Source organism: Phoca vitulina, unplaced genomic scaffold, assembly GCF_004348235.1.
Source record: "Phoca vitulina isolate PV1807 unplaced genomic scaffold, GSC_HSeal_1.0 scaffold92, whole genome shotgun sequence".
In the NCBI taxonomy this organism is placed as follows: Eukaryota; Metazoa; Chordata; class Mammalia; order Carnivora; family Phocidae; genus Phoca; species Phoca vitulina.
Genome location: NW_022589795.1, coordinates 2,288,340 through 2,307,501, shown reverse-complemented (window position 1 = coordinate 2,307,501; position 19,162 = coordinate 2,288,340). Strand labels below are relative to the sequence as shown.

At 54.6% G+C, this 19,162-nt stretch overlaps 1 protein-coding gene across 1 annotated transcript; it reads left to right on the top strand.

The window, feature by feature from the left end:
* The first annotated feature begins 3,645 nt into the window (after positions 1–3,645).
* On the top strand, positions 3,646–18,211 carry ITGA2B (integrin subunit alpha 2b). Its single transcript, XM_032396491.1, has 30 exons — positions 3,646–3,839; positions 5,780–5,901; positions 5,995–6,092; positions 6,200–6,365; positions 6,640–6,689; positions 6,766–6,811; positions 6,905–7,033; positions 7,384–7,431; positions 7,586–7,629; positions 7,782–7,835; positions 7,975–8,027; positions 8,229–8,440; positions 10,813–10,995; positions 11,244–11,289; positions 11,391–11,495; positions 11,579–11,634; positions 11,727–11,878; positions 12,024–12,149; positions 12,556–12,623; positions 12,741–12,888; positions 13,922–14,014; positions 14,248–14,327; positions 14,650–14,730; positions 14,852–14,948; positions 15,052–15,204; positions 15,323–15,448; positions 15,934–16,047; positions 16,240–16,341; positions 16,533–16,649; positions 17,829–18,211. The coding sequence occupies exons 1-30, from the start codon at positions 3,652–3,654 to the stop codon at positions 17,880–17,882; spliced, it is 3,111 nt and encodes a 1,036-aa protein (XP_032252382.1). The 5' UTR covers positions 3,646–3,651; the 3' UTR covers positions 17,883–18,211.
* Positions 18,212–19,162: the final 951 nt, after the last annotated feature.

The following is a 19,162-nucleotide window of genomic DNA, read 5'->3' as shown; positions in this document are numbered from 1 at the left end:
TGTGCACGTGTTGCTTATGATGTTTGGAATTGAGCTTCTCAAGACAGGCTGCCCAAGTAGAGGGGGGAAATTGTGCTGTAGAAGGAAATAGTCGTGGTTAATTTTCTTTCGGTCTTAGGTGGGTGTCTTGGAATGTGCACCTCCTTTCCACTCTCCCACAAGAATTTTCTTCTGTGTCTACTTTTTTCCTCAGTTTAGATATATATATAATCTGTGTGGTAGAATGTATGGCACGTAGGTGCTCACTAAATGGGTTTGGAATTTCTGGCTTCGACTTTTAGGATTTGGGATGAACTTCAGGGTGATGGGATTACAAGTCATCTGCCTGGCCTTTGCCTTCCAGATGGAGTTTTGTATACCCGACCAGTCTTCAGTTACTCTCCTTAACCTTTTAATACTACACTGCAGTGTGTGAGAGCTACCTGGTAAAAGGAAATGTGCTCTAATTGTTAGAGCAGATAAAAGCCTCTATCTACTCTTCTGTTTCAAAAAAAAAAAAAAAAAAAATCACAAAAAGCAGAGAAAGTTTAGCATCAAAAGCTAACCATAGATTTACAGTGATAAGGTTTCCTCTCTCCCTCAGCCTTTCAGGAAGGAGTAGTACAATGTCTCTTTCTTTCCTGTTCTCTCATACAGCTCCCCTTGACGAAAGAGAAGCTGTTCAATTTGAACCTTGGGTTGGATGCTGAGATCTGCCTATTTTCCTAAAATAGCAAAATCCCTGCCCAGAAAGAAGGCATGTTAGGAAATGAAAGTGACCTTCTGAGCAGGCAGGGTGCAGTGAAAGAGGCAGACTGGCCTATAGAGAGCGCTGTTAGGGGGGCATGTGCAGGTGTTTTGAGTCCAGTAAGGGTTCTTCCAACTACCTGCTTCAGCCACCTGTGCTGGCAACACGGACATGCTCCCTCTCCTACACCCTTGATGACTAAATCGGGCCTTGTCAACCATTTCCATTATTTGCCAGAAATACCTTCACCTCCCCTTTATCAGCTCATGTCTGAATTGCAGCATTTTCCTGGCTGGGCTCACTAGGATCTAATTCCCTATCCCATGTAAGCTTACTGGCTTTTCAGAATCTGGGTGTGATTCATTTTATATTTACTCCTTCTCAGTAAAACTGTAAGCTCAGAGAGGACGAGAACTGATTCTTACATTTCCTTTTTTTTTTTTTTTTAAGTCCTTTAGAGTGTTTTACATAGAGTTGAACACATAGTAAACATTTTGACTATATATTTAAATATGAACAAAAAAAAATACTGAGGACTAAACAAGGATTTAGCAAGGAAGCATCAAAGATGATAAAGGATTTTTATATATCCTCCATCTAGCTCAGTGCCATATAGAAATTCAATAATTATTTTTTTAAATTCTTTTTTTTTTTTAAGATTTTATTTATTTGACAAGGAGGGAGAGAGCAAGCACAAGCAGGGGGAGTGGCAGAGGGAGAGGGAGAAGCAGGCTTCCTGCTGAGCAGGGAGCCCAACACTCAGGGCTTGATCCCAGGACCCTGGGATCATGACCTGAGCTGAAGGCAGACGCTTAACCGACTGAGCCACCCAGGTGCTCCAGAAATTCAATGATTAGCAACTTAATGAAGCTTTAACAAAACTTTGGATTCATTGAGGAATTCTAGGACTCAAGGTTGATGGGATGGGAAAGTGGGACCAATGTATCAACACTCCTCTTCCTACTTTCTCAGAAGGGAGATCAACCCAGCTCTGGCTCCAAAGGAACACCCATGAGAAACCGAACTCTCGAATACCAAAGTTCTCTCGCTTCCCAAATCTGATCCTTCTAATTCCAATTTTAGCTGATGGTACCACTGTCCTACCAGCCAGCCAGGCATCAAAGCTTTGAATTACTTTGACACCTCCCTACCACATCCAGTTACTAATCTAGTAAGGGATAGGATTTTGAGCTGTGTGCTGAGATGGTGAATTAGGGGAACGGAGGAGCTGAACGGACTCCGGGATGGCACAGGATAGTTGGGCAGGGGGTGCCTGGGTAGCCCAGTCGGTTAAGTGGCCGCCTTCGGCTCAGGTCATGATCCCGGGGTCCTGGGATTGAGCCCCGTGTTGGGCTCCCTGCTCAACGGGAAGCCTGCTTCTCCCTTTGCCTCTGCTGGCTCTTGCTCTCCCAAAATCTTTAAAAAAAAAAAAAAAAAAAAGGAGGGGCGCCTGGGTGGCTCAGTCGTTAAGCCTCTGCCTTCCACTCAGGTCATGATCCCAGGGTCCTGGGATCGAACCCCATATCGGGCTCCCTGCTCAACAGAAGCCTGCTTCTCCCTCTCCCACTCCCCCTGCTTGTGTTCCCTCTCTCGCTGTGTCTCTCTCTGTCAAATAAATAAATTTTAAAAATCTTTAAAAAAAAAAAAAAAAAAGGATAGCTGGGCAAGATAAGATGGTGGTTAAGTTTGGTTAGAAAGTATAGAGTAAAAGGATGTGGCAGTCTTCCTTTACCCTGAGCAGATCTCTTGAATTTCCTTCCTGAGAACCTGCTTTTTTGGGGAAGACCTGCAGTGCCAATAAGACTTGGCACTCCTCTTCTTGTCATCCAGAGAAAATTACCTTGCCTTTCTGCTCAAAACTATTCTCGTTCCACTGTGACTCCATGTTTGCATCTTCCATCCTCAGTGCATGCTCCCATTCAGTCCGTCTGTCAGCAATGCCTACTAGGTGTTGGGCTCTTGGCTAGGCCCTGGGGCCACAGAAAGGAGACTTGCTCTCAAGGGAGTCATGGACACAATCATGTCCATGAATGGACCATGACTAAACAGTGTGATCGGTGCTGTGCCCACATGTGTCAACTCCAGAGTGCCAGCCTGAGGAATCGAGGGAGGCTTCCCCTAGGCAATGACCCCACTAGAATCAAGTCTTGATTGGACAAGAGCTCTGTCACCCAAGAAAGAGTGAGGGTCTGCCTTCAACTGAACCGCTGGTATATAGTCCCAGAGCCTGTGAACCAGAAGACCCTGGACTCCACTGTATCCCCACTTCCTTTCCCCTTCACCACCCCTTCACCAGCACCAGCTGCATTGCTGTGGCCACACTAAGACTTGGCCTGAGATGGAGGGAGAGTGAAGGAGCTTGCTACACCAATATGGCTGACCAAGACCCTGGAAGGAGGAAGTGGGTAAGTGCCTTATCCAAAAGGATATAGCAGCCTCAAGTCTTATCAGGGGACAGCAGCTTCCTTCCTCCTTCCTCCACCTCTGACCAAGTCACAGTGGGCCACAGCAATGCAGGCAGCTGTGAGGTGGGGACGAAGAGCTGTAGAACGGCTAGAGTGGAGGTGTACGGACCAGTTCATGGTTATGCTACCCCAAGCAGAAAGGAATGGTGGCTTAGACTAGCATGGTGGGAGTGGAAATGTGAAGATTCAGGAGACATAGTTGAGAGGCAGAACCAACAGGACTTGGTGATAAACTACTCTCAGGAAAAGGGAGGAGTCATGGCTTTCAGTCATTAGCATCCACCCCCGGGGTGGCCTCACCCCCTTTCTGGCAATCCAGGAAACCATATGGCTCTTTCCTCTGCCTGCTGCTCAGCAAGTGGGTTCCAGTTTGATAAGAAAAGCCTTCCTGTGGTGGAGACTGAAAGGAAGAGGAAGGAGCTCACCCATTCCTGCCTAGGAGGTTGTGGGAGAAGGAAGATGGCCAGAGCTGTGTGTCCACTTCATGCCCTCTGGCTTCTGGAGTGGGTGCAGCTGCTCTTGGGACCTGGTGCCATCCCTCCAGCCTGGGCCTTGAACCTGGACCCAGTGCAACTCACCTTGTACACAGGCCCCAATGGCAGCCACTTTGGGTTTTCACTGGACTTCTACAAGGACAACCATGGGAGGTGAGCCTGGGGTGAAGTTTGGGTGTTGGGAGAGAGGATTCCCCACCATCACCACTTCTGTGAACCTCAAGCTCCCCATTTGCTATAGAGGTTGAGCAAAGAGACTTTTAGGCTCTATTCAGAATGAGTTCTTTTCAGGAATACTGTCAGAACTAGCTCAGGTAAGGGTGTCAGGGAGGGGCACAAATGGGAAGGTGGACACCAAAACTACAGCAAGAACAAAGGGAAGATAAAAGTTGATGCCTTATTTTTTCCCTCAAGGATCAGTTGTATGACCTACTCCACCTTGGTCTCCTCCAAATACAGAGAGGAGCACATGTCTGAAATTGACTTGCAAAACTGTCTACCCACTCCCACCTTGCTTTTCTACTCCATGCCTCTCATCCCCATCAAAATTACAGATATTTGAAAAGAAACGATAGAGCATTAATGGCTGGGATTAGTCAGCTGCGAAATCAGACTTCCAAGATGAGAGTCCTGGTTCCTTCTCTTTATAGTAACTACCCTGCACTAGGGACTTACTGTGGTAGCGCTGTGATGCCCACCCCTGGGGATGGCAGGCAGCCCTCAAGTATCTGCCTCTTGGGGGATTTCCTCTGCTGAAGAGTCACCTCCCCCAAAGTCCCCTTTCCAAGGTGGCCTACAACCAGCGACTGATCAATGAGGAGTGTGGAGGGAGGAGAGAGGCGTGAGGATGTGACATTCTCACCTCAACTTGGGACGGTTCTGAAGGGTCCTTCTAGCTCCAGAGCTCCCAGGCTGTTGGCCCATGGCTGTCATTGGGCCTGAATCTGCACCATACTCCTTTCTCTGCCCACTCCTGCTCCTTTCCCTTTTTTTTTTTTTTAATATTTTATTTGTTTATTTGACAGAGAGAGACACAGCGAGAGAGGGAACACAAGCAGGGGGAGTGGGAGAGGGAGAAGCAGGCTTCCCGCAGAGCAGGGAGCCCGATGTGGGGCTCGATCCCAGGACCCTGGGATCATGATCTAAGCCAAAGGCAGACGCTTAACAACTGAGCTACCCAGGCGCCCCCCCCCTTTTTTTTTTTCAAGATTTTATTTATTTGTCAGAGAGAGGGAGAGAGAGAGCGCACAAGCAGGGGGTGCGGCAGGCAGAGGGAGAAGCCGGCTCCCTGCTGAGCAAGGAGACGTGGGGCTCGATCCCAGGACATGACCTGAGCTGAAGGCAGACACTTAACTGACTGAGCCACCCAGGTGCCCCTTTCCCTTTCTTTCTACAGATATTGGCCTCATAGGCATTACTTAAACATCCTGCGAGCTAAAAGAAAAAAAAATTACAGCATTTTTTTGAGTACTTGTTATATGTTACTTGGTTGGCACCGTGCAAAAATGTCTCTCATACATTGATTTCAGTTACTTCTGACATTGGTTGGTATTGTCCCCAATTTATATATGGTAGAACTATGATTTGAACCTAGATCTACTAAGGTCCTCAGTGATATCAGTACCCTCACTTTAGAGGTGCTCAGTAGCTTCCCTAATTCTTTGCCATTAAAACTAGCTCTCAGGAAGGTATCTGGTAACAATCTTAAGTTCTAGGGAGCATGTCAACCCCTGACTTTTGGTGTGGGGCACAAGGGTGAGGGATATGGAGTGTGGATGGTGTGCAGAGCTTAGGAGGTCTTTCTCAGCAAGGATGACAAACTCCTCATATTTAAATCAAACCAAATGGTTATAGTACCAGCTTTACCCTTAACTTGCTAGACTACTTTAGGCACGTGGCTTCCTCACTGGGAGACAGTTTCATTGCCCATAAAATGAGAAGGCTGGCCTCCATGGTCTGTGATGCCTCATTGAGGGAAGATGATCCAGTGCCCTCCAAGGCACACAGCTCTTCTGGGTAGTGCTCTCAGCGCAGGCGCCGGGCCATGTGATACCTCGGGATCCGCACCGCGCTCACCCAGCTTTCCTACGCAGAGTGGCCATCGTGGCGGGCGCCCCGCGAACCCTGGGACCCAGCCAGGAGGAGACAGGCGGCGTGTTCCTGTGCCCCTGGAGGGCCGAGGGCAGCCAGTGCACCTTGCTGCCCTTCCACCTCAGTGAGTCCAGCGCAAGGAGGGAAAAGGGGGGGGGGGGCTACAGGGATCGTGGACGGCTGGGCTTCAGCGCCCCACCCTTCTTGTGCCCTCCAGATGATGAGACCCGACACGTAGGCTCCCACACCTTCCAAACCTTCAAGTCCCGGCAGGGACTGGGGGCGTCGGTCGTCAGCTGGAACGACAACATTGTGGTGGGCGCCGCGGAACGGGGCACAGAGAGCAGTCGGGGGCAGGGACACGTGGAGGGGGGCAACGCCGAGTCCCGCCGGTTCCCCACTCTCCTGTGGCCCTGCTCCAGGCCTGCGCCCCCTGGCAGCACTGGAACGCCCTAGAAAAGACCGAAGAGGCTGAGAAGACGCCCGTAGGTGGCTGCTTCGTGGCTCAGCTCCAGAACGGCCACCGCGCAGAGTACTCGCCCTGTCGGGCTAACACCATGAGCCAGGTTTACGTGAAAAACGGCTTTAGTGAGTTCCGCTCTCCGTTTTGTCTCCGCCCACTCACGGCACCTTAGCTCCGCCCCCAATCTAATTACCCACCCCACCCCCCCGCCGGGCGCCCCCTAGGCCTACTCTCAGTCTGGCATCCCCGGTGGCCCAACTCCTTGGCCCAGCTCCTAGCCCCGCCCCGGCCCAGCTCCTAGCCCCGCCCCGGCCCAGCTCCCAGCCCCGCCCCGGCCCAGGCTCCAGTGCACACTCCTCGATCGGCCCCTTCGCTGACCCCGCCCCCTTCCCCCTCCAGGAGACGACCGGCGCTACTGCGAAGCGGGCTTCAGCTCCGTGGTTACTCAGGCGAGAAGGGAGCCTAAGCGGCGTGGGGGCGGTTCCCAAACAGGCCTCCCTCTCACTTCCAGGGCTTCCCTTTCAGGCTGGAGAGCTGGTGCTTGGGGCCCCTGGCGGCTATTTTTTCTTAGGTACCTGCCCATCTGTACACCTCCCTCCCTTCTCTGGGCCTGGGGAGACCCCAGGAGTCTCGGCCCCCACACCCGCTGTCCCTTGCGCCCTAGGTCTCCTGGCGCGGGCTCCCATTACCAGTATCATCTCGAGTTACCGCCCAGGCACCCTCTTGTGGCACGTGCCCAACCAGAGCTTCACCTTCGACTACAGCAAGCCAGAGTACTACGACGGCTACCGGGGTAACCCTGGCGCCCCCCTTCTAGGCCTCCCCGCACGCTATCACCGCCCACTGCGCCGGACAGCTCCTGCCCCTGCCGCAGCGCCATCCCCAGCGGGCCAACCTCCGCACCTGAGGCACCTGCGCCCTCGGCTCCCACAGCTTCCCCGCCACCGCCCCACTCCCATATGCCCCAGCTTATCTTTCGCACCCTGGATTCGCTGCGCAGCCTAGGGCAGGTCTTGGCCTCAGTTTTCCCATCTCCACAATGCAGGGTTTGGACTGGGTGGTCTCTGAGTCCCCTTCTTCCTCGCCCTTGGCCCTCTCCCTGCTTCGCCCTCCCAGAAAGATTAATTCGTGCTGTGTCTTCAGGGTACTCGGTGGCCGTGGGAGAGTTCGACGGGGATCTCAATACTACAGGCAAGAAATCCATTTAGGGACAAAGGTTGGGGAGCCCAGCCCGGGGAGGAGCACTTCCAGGCCCCACACCGAAATCTCCTCTGGGTTGCAGAATGGCGGGTGGGAGGGGGGTAGGTTCGAAGGACCTCATTCACTGGGGTCCGGCTCTCCCCAGAGTATGTCCTCGGTGCCCCCACCTGGAGCTGGACCCTGGGAGCGGTGAGTGCCCTGTCCCGCCACCGGGCATCCCAAAGCCCCCAACCCCACTCCTCAGCCTCACAAGCCCCCTAAACCTCCTTCCCTTTCTCACCGGAGACGGGAGGCTGTCCTGGGGAGCAAGAATGACGCGCTCCTGTGCGTTCTCCGTGCAGGTGGAAATTTTGAACTCGTACCACCAGACGCTGCACAAGCTGCATGGAGAGCAGGTGGAGGCCCGCCCCAGTGGGGGTGGCCGACGCTGGGGAATTGGAACCCTAGAATATTCCACGGCGTGGGGGGGGGGCTATGTGTAAGAGAGGGTGCCGGCCTGGGGGCGGGAATTAAGTACGCCTCGTCTTCCTGCAGATGGCTTCGTATTTTGGACACTCGGTGACCGTCACTGATGTCAACGGAGATGGGTGAGGGGCGCCCCATCCCTACCAGTTTGGGTCCCCAATCACCAGAGGGGTTGACTGCTCTCGGTCTCCTCCTTTCCTCGCCCACTCCCACCTGACGATCACCGAGGGGAGCGGGAGGGTGAGAATGGAATGGGCGAGATTTGGCCCAGGCCCGCAGCATCCCCCTAGCCCACCCCACTGCACTGCCCGTCTGGCCTGCAGGAGGCACGACCTGCTGGTGGGCGCCCCACTGTACATGGAGAGCCGCGCTGACCGCAAACTGGCCGAGGTGGGGCGCGTGTACTTGTTCCTGCAGCCTCGAGGTCACCACGTGCTGGGCGCCCCCAGCCTCCTGCTGACTGGCACTCAGCTCTACGGGCGATTCGGCTCGGCCATCGCACCCCTGGGCGACCTTGACCGGGATGGCTACAACGGTAAGGGAAGAGAGGAGCCCCACTTGCTGCAGAGTGGTTAACAGCCACAACAAAGACCACGGATTTGACTGGAGGGCAGCGGGAGCCGGGGAAGGGGGCTTTTCGGGAGAAGAGTTGAAAGAGACCACTTAGGATTTGTTTGCATTCGTCCAGGCAAGAGATGGTGACCACCTGGGTGTGGATTTTGGCAGTGTAGTTAGAGATGGGTGATTTCACAGATATTCAGTACCTGGACTATTAGGACTCGATGGGTGCTGGATGTGGAGCTAAGAGAGAGCAAGGAGTTGAGGGGGTGCTGGTGCCTTTGCTGCCTGGAGTTCAGGCCAAGTATCGGGCCTGGGGAGGGGAGGGCAGGGGCGGAGATCAGCAGTTCAGCTCTGGGCCTGTTTGACCTTGAAGGGCTTGGGAGCGTTAGGCAGACATCCAGAGAACAGTTGTGTGTGCCTTCCCACTGGCACCAGAGAGTTCCGAGTGGGAGACAGGGGCTTGGGGAGGGTGGATGAGGCCCCGGGCACCTGTGAAGTGAGAAGAGGCATGGGACAAAGCCCTGGGGGAGCTAGAGCGTTTAGCGGAAGTGAGTCTAGAAAGGAGACAGGAGTGTCCAGAGAAGTAGAAGGGAAACCAGGAGATCTCATGGCCCAGAACTGAAAGCAAGAGAATGCTCTGAGCAGGAGGAAGGGGGTCAGTGGTTCCAGATGCTGCCTAAAGACATCGTTAGATGGGGCTGGAGAAGTCTCCGTGGGCTTTAGCAAGAAGGAGGTCATTGGTGACAGTGAGAAGAAACCGATTCAGGGCTGGGTAGGCACAGAAGTCAGAATGCCACGGGGCAGGGTAAGAATGGAAGTGAAGAACTGGAGGCAGCCACTGTAGACCGCTCCTTCAACCAGTTTGTGAAAGGACAAAAAGAAAAAAGAAAAAAGAAAAGATGATTCCTGAAAGATGAACATCAAGAGAAGGTGATTCTTATTTCAAAGCATATGGAGTAGGTTGAAGGTGGCGGAAATGATCTTGTGGGGAAACAGGGTGGTGAGGGAAGTGAGCCAGAGGAGTGTCCCTGTGATGCTCCTCGGAGAAGGCTGGGCTGGGATATTTAGCCTAGTGGCAGGGTATAGGAGTTGGGGAAGGAGGGTTCGGATTTATAGCACAAGAGTTGGGCTGCTTCTCTTTGTGAAGGAGGTAGGGGGCTGGGAGCTTGAAGAAAGTTTGAAATAGGTGCTGAGCAGAGTTGGAGAGGGGGCTGAGCAGAACCCCCTCGGGACCACTGGGCACCGCCTTGATCCATCCTTAGTTTAGATGGGCGGTCAGGAATCCCTGGGGCCCCATCTGCTGAGGTCTGGCCGGGTTTGCTAAGGACTGGCAATGGGGTAAGATGGCAGAGGATCTGACCAGGGTGATCGAATGGTCAGAAATAAGCAAAGAGATGAAGATGCTAAAGATCAGGAGGGAGGGGAGGCCCAGAGCCTGGGGATGAGACTGGTCAGGGTAGACTTATTTGGATGAATTCCATGTAACTCGATCAGAAAAATCAATAGATTTTTTTAAAGGAAAAAAGGTGCATAGAAAACGAAGTCAGAAGACAAAGGAAAGAGAGTTACAACATATATATAAAAGATCTTATTGCTGTCACATGTAAAGAACTCTTATAAAGTAATAAGATTATGATGATTAACAAATACATTTTCAAGAGTGATCTTAAAAGTTATTAGTGATGACAAGCCCATAGTGTGGCTCTGAGTTTGCATGGTGGAATTGAAGGGGGGAGCCTGGGTGGCTCAGTTGGTTAAGCGTCTGACTCTTGATTTTGGCTCAGGTCATGATCTCAGGGTCATAGGATGGAGCCCCAAGTTGGGCTCCGTGCTGGGCGTGGAGCTTGCTTGGGATTCTCTCCCTCTCCCTCTGCCCCTCCTGCTCGCGCACGCATGCGCATTCTCTCTCTCTCTAAAATAAATAAAATCTTTAAAAAAAAGAGAGAGAGAGAAAGAAAGAAATGGGATGAAGTTCCCTAGGGGAAAAGGGGGCCACTACTTAATAGGTCTTGGTTATTTAATCTTCTGGGACTCAGTTTTTTCATCTAAAATGGGAATAATAATGCCTAATTTTCAGGATTAAATGAAATTATGTCAATATATTTTCCTCAATAGATACCAAGGGCTGCTACTGTTTTTATAATCATCCTACTTGGCAGGTCTCTCTTGTACTCAGCTGTAAACTCCTGGAGGGCAGGGCAGGTGCCTCCTTGACGCTGACTCTTGTATCCCGCTGCTGATCCCCTGAGGTCTCCCGGGAGAGGGAGCTCAGGGCCACCGGGATAACAAACAGAAATTGGAGAAAATGATAGCAAACAGCCCCTCCCCTTCTGTTGCTCCTTCCAGATGTTGCAGTGGCCGCCCCATATGGAGGTCCCAGTGGTCGGGGCCAAGTGCTGGTGTTCCTGGGGCAGAGCGAGGGGCTGAGCTCCCGCCCCTCCCAGATCCTGGACAGCCCCTTCCCGGCAGGCTCTGGCTTCGGCTTCTCCCTGCGAGGTGCCGCAGACATCGATGACAATGGATACCCAGGTGCCCCTGGAATGCGTCCAGCTAGCCAAGAAGGGCTCTTGGGCATTAGCTGGAGATGCAGAAAGACACAGTCAGGGGCCTGTGCCCCACTGAGTGTTCTGACCCGTCTAGGAGGCTGGGAGGCCAGGGGAGACCAAGTCGAAACCCCAGGGGGGGGGGGGGGAATGGTGTGGGAAACCTCGAGAAAGCTGAGATGAGGACCCCATGCCTCCTCTAACGGCTGATTCTGACCCCTCCAATATCTGTAGACCTCCTGGTGGGAGCTTATGGGGCCAACAAGGTGGCTGTGTACAGGTGAGTGCCGGCTCCAGGGGCGTGGTGGGGGACGGTCCGCACCATCAGAGGATACTGGGCCAGGGGGGCCCACAATGGCAAGCCTCCCCCCATGCCACCAGAGCTCAGCCAGTGGTGATGGCCAATGTCCAGCTGCTGGTACAAGATTCACTGAATCCTGCTGTGAAGAATTGTGTCCTGCCCCAGACCCAGGCGCGCGTGAGCTGGTGAGGAGGCAGAGGGCATGGGCCGGACAGGGTCTGGGACCTTGAGGGGCCCTAGCCCCTGAGCCCAACTCCTATCTTTGCAGCTTTAACATACAGATGTGTGTAGGAGCCACTGGGCACAACATTCCTCAGCAGCTGCGTGAGTGTCGTCATGGGGACAGAAGGGCGGTGGGTCTGGTTCCCCTGGAGGCTGGCCAGGGAGACCTTGACCCTCCCTGCTTCCCTTGCCAGCCCTAAACGCCGAGCTGCAGCTGGACCGGCAGAAGCCCCGCCAGGGCCGGCGGGTGTTACTGCTGAATTCGCAACTGGCGGGCACCACGCTGCATCTGGACCTGGGCGGGAGGCACAGCCCCATCTGCCACACCACCGTGGCCTTCCTCCGAGTACACCCAGGCTGGGGATGGGAAGGGCTGGGTGTGCAATCCTGTTCCTCCAGCCCTGGGGCATGGGCTGGATGCTGCGGGTACGAGGGTGGTCAGTGGGACATGTATGGCAGGGTGCATGGTCTGACTCTTGTCCCCTCCCTAGGACGAGGCCGACTTCCGGGACAAGCTGAGCCCCATTGTGCTCAGCTTCAATGTGTCCTTGCAACCCAGGAAGGATGGAGTAGCCCCTGCTGTCGTGCTTCATGGAGACACCCATGTTCAGGAGCAGGTGGGGGTGGGTGGGAACAGACAAAGGAGGTGCAGGACCCCTGCCAGAAAGTCAGGGTTAGGGTTAGTGTCCAGGTCCTAATGGGAACCCCAAAACCTTGATGTCACCTCTCATCTTTGATGTCACTCTAAACCTTAATGAAAACCCCCAAAATTCAAAATTCCTTAAACCCTGATTCAAGCCCCACATGTTGTTGACGTCACCTGTAAACTCTGACAAACCCATAAATCCTGATGTCACCGTCCTGACATCATCCCAAACCCTGATGCAAACCCTGAAGCCGTGATGTCAGCTCCAAACTCCTTTTCATTCTCAGACCTTCTAATTCCCTAAGTCCTCATGTGACCCTCCCCCCAAACTTCACATGTCCCCAACTCACCCGCACACCTTGATGTGCCTCTTCTAGACCCGAATCATCCTGGACTGTGGGGAAGATGACCTGTGTGTGCCCCAGCTCCAGCTCACCGCCAGCGTGTGAGGAGGCCGCCCGCCCCATGACAGCCCTTCTCCACCTGATACTCTGTCCTCACTCCCCTCCCAGGCCCTGGGCCTGGGCCCGGCCTCCTCCGCTTTACTCCTTTCTCCCCACAGGGTGGGCTCCCCCCTCCTCATTGGAGCCGATAATGTGCTGGAGCTGCAGATGAATGCAGCCAACGAGGGCGAGGGGGCCTACGAAGCAGAGCTGGCCGTGCACCTGCCCCTAGGTGCCCACTACATGCGGGCCGTCAGCAACATCGAGGTGAGGCCCCACCTTGGGGGCATTCCCAGGGACCTGGGAGGTACAAGAGCCCTGCCTCTCATTTTCCACCTGAGAGCCCCCGCTTCTCTTAAGCGTTGCTGTAAAAACTGTGATTTGATTTTTTTTTTTTAATTTGGAAAAGGTGTTCTTGCTAATAGCATAAAATCCGAGGACTATTCTAAAACCCAAACCAAGGGGCGCCTGGGTGGCTCAGTTGGTTAGGCATCTGCCTTCGGCTCAGGTCATTGTCCCAGAGTCCTGGGATCGAGCCCCGCATCGGGCTCTCTGCTCCGCAGGAAGCCTGCTTCTCCCTCTCCCACTCCCCCTGCTTGTGTTTCCTCTCTCACTGTGCCTCTCTCTGTCAAGTAAATAAATAAAATCTTTAAAAAAAAAAAAAAACCCAAACCAAAAGTAGCTCAGGAACTAAATGTTAACGGGAACTTCTGTCAGAAGAACTGTGTTAACGGGAACTTCTGTTAACATTTGGTGGACTTCCTTTCAGTCTTTTTTCTCAACATCGACAGACACTTACATGGGCCTATATTTATTTATTTTTTTTATTTTGTTGATGTAGTTTGTAACAACGGGATCATAGTCTCTGTAATGTTTTGTGTTTTTTATTTCCAAAAATGTCATTGAAAATAATAAGGTGTGGGCGCCTGGGTGGCTCAGTCGTTAAGCGTCTGCCTTCGGCTCAGGTCATGATCCCAGGGTCCTGGGATCGAGCCCCACATCGGGCTCCCTGCTCGGCGGGAAGCCTGCTTCTCCCTCTCCCTCTCCCCCTGCTTGTGTTCCCTCTCTCGCTGTGTCTCTCTCTGTCAAATAAATAAATAAAATCTTTAAAAAAAAAAAAAAAGAAAATAATAAGGTGCCCCGGGGATACGTAAAGGAGAATGTGACATCCCTCAGACTCCCACCCTGAGAAGCCCCCCTCTCCACCCTGGCACACAAGTCCCTTGCAGACTTTCCAAGGGAGTTTGCATGTATATGGGATACTCCAACCATCTGCTTTCTTGAAACTACCTCCCTGAAGGGCTTTGAGAGACTCATCTGTAACCAGAAGAAGGAGAATGAGACCAAGATGGTGCTGTGTGAGCTGGGCAACCCCATGAAGAGGAATGCCCGGGTGAGGCCCCAAGGCGTGGGTGCTGGGTCCGCTCCACCAGGGGCTCAGACACAGCCGAGTTTTAGGGGCTGGCTTGGAGTCCTGTAGCTCTAGCAGGCTAGAATCCTGGTCCTCACACTCCCTGTGTTCTTGGCTGAGTGGCTTTCCCTCTCTCAGTGGGCTTCTGAGATAGTGGGACAGGGCTGCCCAGAGTGGGCATCTGGGCCGTGACTTCGGCCCTCCCTGTCTCTCAGATAGGAATCACAATGTTGGTGAGTGTGGAGAACCTGGAAGAGGCTGGGGAACGTGTGTCCTTCTGGCTACAGATCAGAAGGTACTGGACTGGGGAACATTCCTACCCACCTCCCTTCCCCTGGCTGATCCTGATGCAGACACCCTCAGATGCCCTCCTTCCAGAAGGATCTTCTGGGATGCCCGCTCTTCAGACTTCCCCGTTCCCTTTCTTCCCCAGAGCCTTGTGTCTGGGTCTTGGAGCCCTAGAAGAAGGTCTTTCCCAGGTCTAACTTCAGTGTGGCAAGCTGTTTGTGGAGTTAGCGCTTCCTGACCCCTCTGAAATTCTGGCCCTGCCCCAGAGAGTGCTGATGTCCACTGGGCAGGTGTCCCTGACCTGCTTCTCCTTATCCGCTCCCCTCCAGCAAGAACAGCCAGAATCCGAACAGCGAGGCTGTGCTGCTGGATGTCCCAGTCCGGGCAGAGGCCCACGTGGAGCTGCGAGGGTGAGCCCAGGGGCAGATCAGGGAGATGGCAGGCAGAGCCCTCAGCTTCAGAGGGCTTTGGAGGAACCCCTATAGGCGAGTCAACTGATCAACCTCACCCAGAGGGATTCGGGCCCCGCAGGAACTCCTTTCCAGCCTCCCTGGTGGTGGTGGCCGAGGAAGACAACAGGGAGAACAGCTCCGACATCTGGGGCCCCAAAGTGGAGCACACCTATGAGGTATGAAGGGCCTTCTGGGACCCAGGCTGGGTGGGGGGGGGAGGGACCCAGGAGTTACGCGGTGGGCGCTGAGCCACTTAACATCTGGCCTCCCACTCGCCAGCTCCACAACAATGGCCCCGGCACTGTAAGCGGCCTCCGCCTCAGCCTCTGCCTCCCTGGCCAGTCCCAGCCTTCTGACCTGCTCTACATCCTGGACATACAGCCCCAGGGGGGGCTTCAGTGCTCCCCCCAGCCCACTCCTAACCCCTACAAGGTGAGAGCCTGGCTGGAAGAAAGGGTTGTGGGTGGGGCCCCAGCCCATCAACCAGGGCCCCTCTGGGAGTGAAGGGGGATGAGTGGAGCTTGGACCCACTGCTTCTTTGCCTCCTCAGCTGAACTGGAGGCTGCCGACCCCCAGCCCCTCCCCGACCTCCCCCGGGCATCACAAGCGGGAGCGCAGACAGGCGTCCCTGCCAGGGTCCAACCAGCCGGCCAGGCCTCAGGATCCAGTTCTCCTGGTGAGCAGGCTCCATGGTCTCCAGCTGGGGTCTCCCTGGGGCACAGGGGACAGAGGCTCTGAGAGGCAGGGAGAGGGACCAGCAATGTGATGTGGGCCTTGGGTGGACCACGTTGGTCCCAAGGAATGCTCCAGGTGCGTATGAAGGCTGGGGCTGGTCTTGTGTCTGGGGCCGGGTGGGGGTCCTTGAATCTTCAGAGGTTCCCAGGACATTAAAGAAAATGAAGACATGCCAAAGCAGAGTTAAAAAAGTTCTGGGTGTTGAACGCTGTATGATGACCCACTTCTTCCCACCCTTTCCCTGCATCTCTGGAACCGTGTGAGCAGCCCCATTCAGAGATAAAGTCAGAAGCTTGAATCTGAGGCCCTTCCTGCGAGGGAGGCCCGAGCTCCCTGGCCCTGCTGCCCCTTTCTGTTGTTGGGTCCTTGGGGTGGTGAGGGCTGAGGGGGTCCGAGGGGCTGGGAACTAACGAGGCATCCCCCTAGAGCTGCGACTCGGGGCCGCACACGGTGGTGCAGTGCGAGCTGCAGGAGATGGAGCGAGGCCAGCGGGCCATGGTCAGGGTGCTGGCCTTCCTGCAGCGGCGCGGCCTCCAGCAGGTGGGGAGGGGGGTGCCGGTGGGCGGGGCTTTCTGGGGGCGGGGCCCAAGCTTGCTCTAGGGAGAGATGGGGCGGCAGGGGCTGAAGAGGGAGTGAGGGCAAGGCTTACTTTTGAGGGGAGGGGATTAGGCCAGGGCCGGGACTCCTGCTACCAATCGGCCCACGTAAATGGCTTTCACCCACCCCATTCAGAGGCCACTGGATCAGTTCGTGCTGCAGTCGCAAGCTTGGTTCAACGTCTCCTCCCTTCCCTACGCTGTGCCCGCCCTCAGCCTGCCTAGTGGGGAAACTCTGGTGAGTATGGACCCTGCAGGACCCACTGTCTTCCCAAGCGTCGGCGCCCCACACGGTGGGGGCGGGGCATCCCCGGGTCTGAGGGGTGGCACAGGTAGGTGGCTTGGTTGGGGGTCCTCAGCCCACAAGTTTGAGTCTTTGGGAGAGGCAGGTGTCAAGGTGACTGAGAAAACATGTGGGTTTGCCCTCAGGTGCAGACGCACCTGCTTCGAGCCTTGGAGGAAAGGGACATTCCCATCTGGTGGGTGCTGGTAGGCGCGCTCGGCGGCCTGGTGTTGCTCACGCTCCTGGTCCTGGCCATGTGGAAGGTGAGGCATGAAGGGAGGGTGGGGTCCCTGGGTGGGCACAGGCTTGGCCGTGCCCTACCTCACAGGGAGGCAGAGAGAGATGGTGACGCAGGGTCCATTCACATCTCCACTATTAAAGAGTGTCATTCTCCAGAGGACCTCTTCCAGGGCACAGACCCCTGGGAGAGGTGGCCCCTAAAATCCTAAGGCCTTTCAGCCTGTTCCCTGCTGAGAGGAAGAGTCACAGGGAGGGAGTCCTGCCTGCAGGAATTCCCTGTCTAAGGAGGACAGGGCTCAACTCCCAATCCCTCCCCCCCTGACTGAGGTGGGAGACCCGAGTCTGATCCAGACCCTCTGGGGAGGCCCTGCGGGGTCACTCCCTCCTCTGAGCCAGGAGGGCTGTTCTCAAACTCGCTCAAGTGCTCAAGCCCTGGGAAGTCATGGTGCTTTTAGGGAAAATCATGTATTAGACTTACAGTCATCAAATACATATCATTGGGCGCTTGAGTCACATAGAGACATAATGGCCAATAATTAAGAAAAATTCAGGGGAGGGGCGCCTGCATGGCTCAGTCAGTTAAGCATCTGCCTTCAGCTCCAGTCATGATCTTGGGGTCCTGGGATCGAGCCCCACATCTGGGCTCCCTGATCAGCGGGGAGTCTGCTTCTCCCTCTCCCTCTGCCCCTCCCCCCTACTCATGCTTTCTCTCTCCCTCTCTCTCTCTCAAATAAATAAATAATCTGTAAAAAAATTCAGGGGAGGGGCGCCTGGGTGGCTCAGTCAGTCGTTAAGCGCCTGCCTTCGGCTCAGGTCATGATCCCAGGGTCCTGGGATCGAATCCACGTCAGGCTCTCTGCTCCACGTCAGGCTTCCTGCTCCACATCAGGGAGCCTGCTTCTCCCTCTCCCACTCCCCCTGCTTGTGTTCCCTCTCTTGCTGTCTCTCTGTCAAATAAATAAATAAAATCTTCAAAAAAAAAAATTCAGGGGAAAAAGACAAATTAAACACAAGTAACTTGTTACATCTGTTATGCCTGAATGGGGAAGGCCTCCATTTGTGCATGCAGTGGGATCTGATTCTCTGCTGGTCCAGGGGGAGGACCTCATGACTGGCTGCTTTCTAGCCTGCTTCTTCAACTGCTGCTCGGTGGGCCCACTGATCATCTTTACACCCTGTCCCCGGCCCCTGTGCACCCCCAGGTTGGCTTCTTCAAGCGCAACCGGCCGCCACTAGAAGAAGATGAGGAGGAGTGAGGGGGCAGCCCGTGCCCTGTCCTAGGAGGAAGGCTGGGTCTGTGCCTGCTCTGCCCAATCTTCACCGTGTGCCCCCCCCACTCTGCTCACCCACGGGTTGGAGCTGTCCCATGGAGGCCTCCTGGTGTTCTCCCCCTCCGGTGAGAGCTGGCCACTCCTTTCCCTGCTGCCCAATAAAGAGGCTGAGCCCCAACCCCCAGCATGCTGCCTCCTCTTGGGTCTGCGAAGAGAAGGGGACCAGGGACAGGTGATGTTTGGAGGGAGGGGCTGGGGCTAGCAGAAGTGTGTGCAGAGAGTGTCTCCGCCAATTACTGTCTTTGGGGAGTGTCTGGGAGTAGAGAGTCGGGGCGGAACAGAGGAGAAAGGGTGGCAGAGCCTCCCGGAGAGACTGGAGGGGGATGGGGTGTCTGAGGGGGCCGGGTGCCATGGAGGCTGGGAGCATCAGAGAAGGCAGGCTGGTCCCTGGTGGACAGCTTTCAACAGTATTTTTTTTTTTCGTGATTTTAGAGGGATAAGCCTCAAGTGGACCTGAGATTCGGGAATATAACTTGCTCTCCCCACTCCCATTAAAAAAAAAAAAAAGCCTTTAAAGCCATGTTCAGGTGAGGAGGGGGCCGGGGGAGGCTGACTAAGCCCTCAGCCTGAGGAAAGCAGCATCACACCAGGGAGAGGAGAGCGGGCTTTGCTGTCCAGCTACCCTTCCTCCCCATCAAGGAGAAGGCTCTTCAGTTAGGAAAGAGGGCTCCAGGCAGGGAGCTCACAGGAGCGCTAGGAGCGGAAGAGAACTCTCCCGCCTCCGCCCGCCAGGACTGGAGTCCCGGGATAGATGGGGGGTCCACCTGGAGTCCTGAGAAATGTGTTGATTCATGGGTTCAGTGAATATTGATTGAGCACCTCCCATGTGCCCGGTACTCTCCCAGTGCTCAGATGGAGCAGTGAAGAAAGCAAAGTGCCGGCCCCTTGTGAGACTTACATTCAACCAGCGGTAAAGAGTAAATGAGCGGGGCTCCTGGGTGGCTCAGTTGGTTGGGCAACTGCCTTCGGCTCGGGTCATGATCCTGGAGTCCCGGGATCGAGTCCCACATCGGGCTCCCTGCTTAGCAGGGAGTCTGCTTCTCCCTCTGACCCTTCCCCTTCTTGTGCTCTCTCTCTCTCTCTCATTCTGTCTCTCAAATGAATAAATAAAATCTTAAAAAAAAAAAGTAAATGAGCACATACATGTCTGGTCAGTGGTGGTCAGTGCTGGGAGTAAAAATCAAGGTAAGGAGATTCCGGTAGAA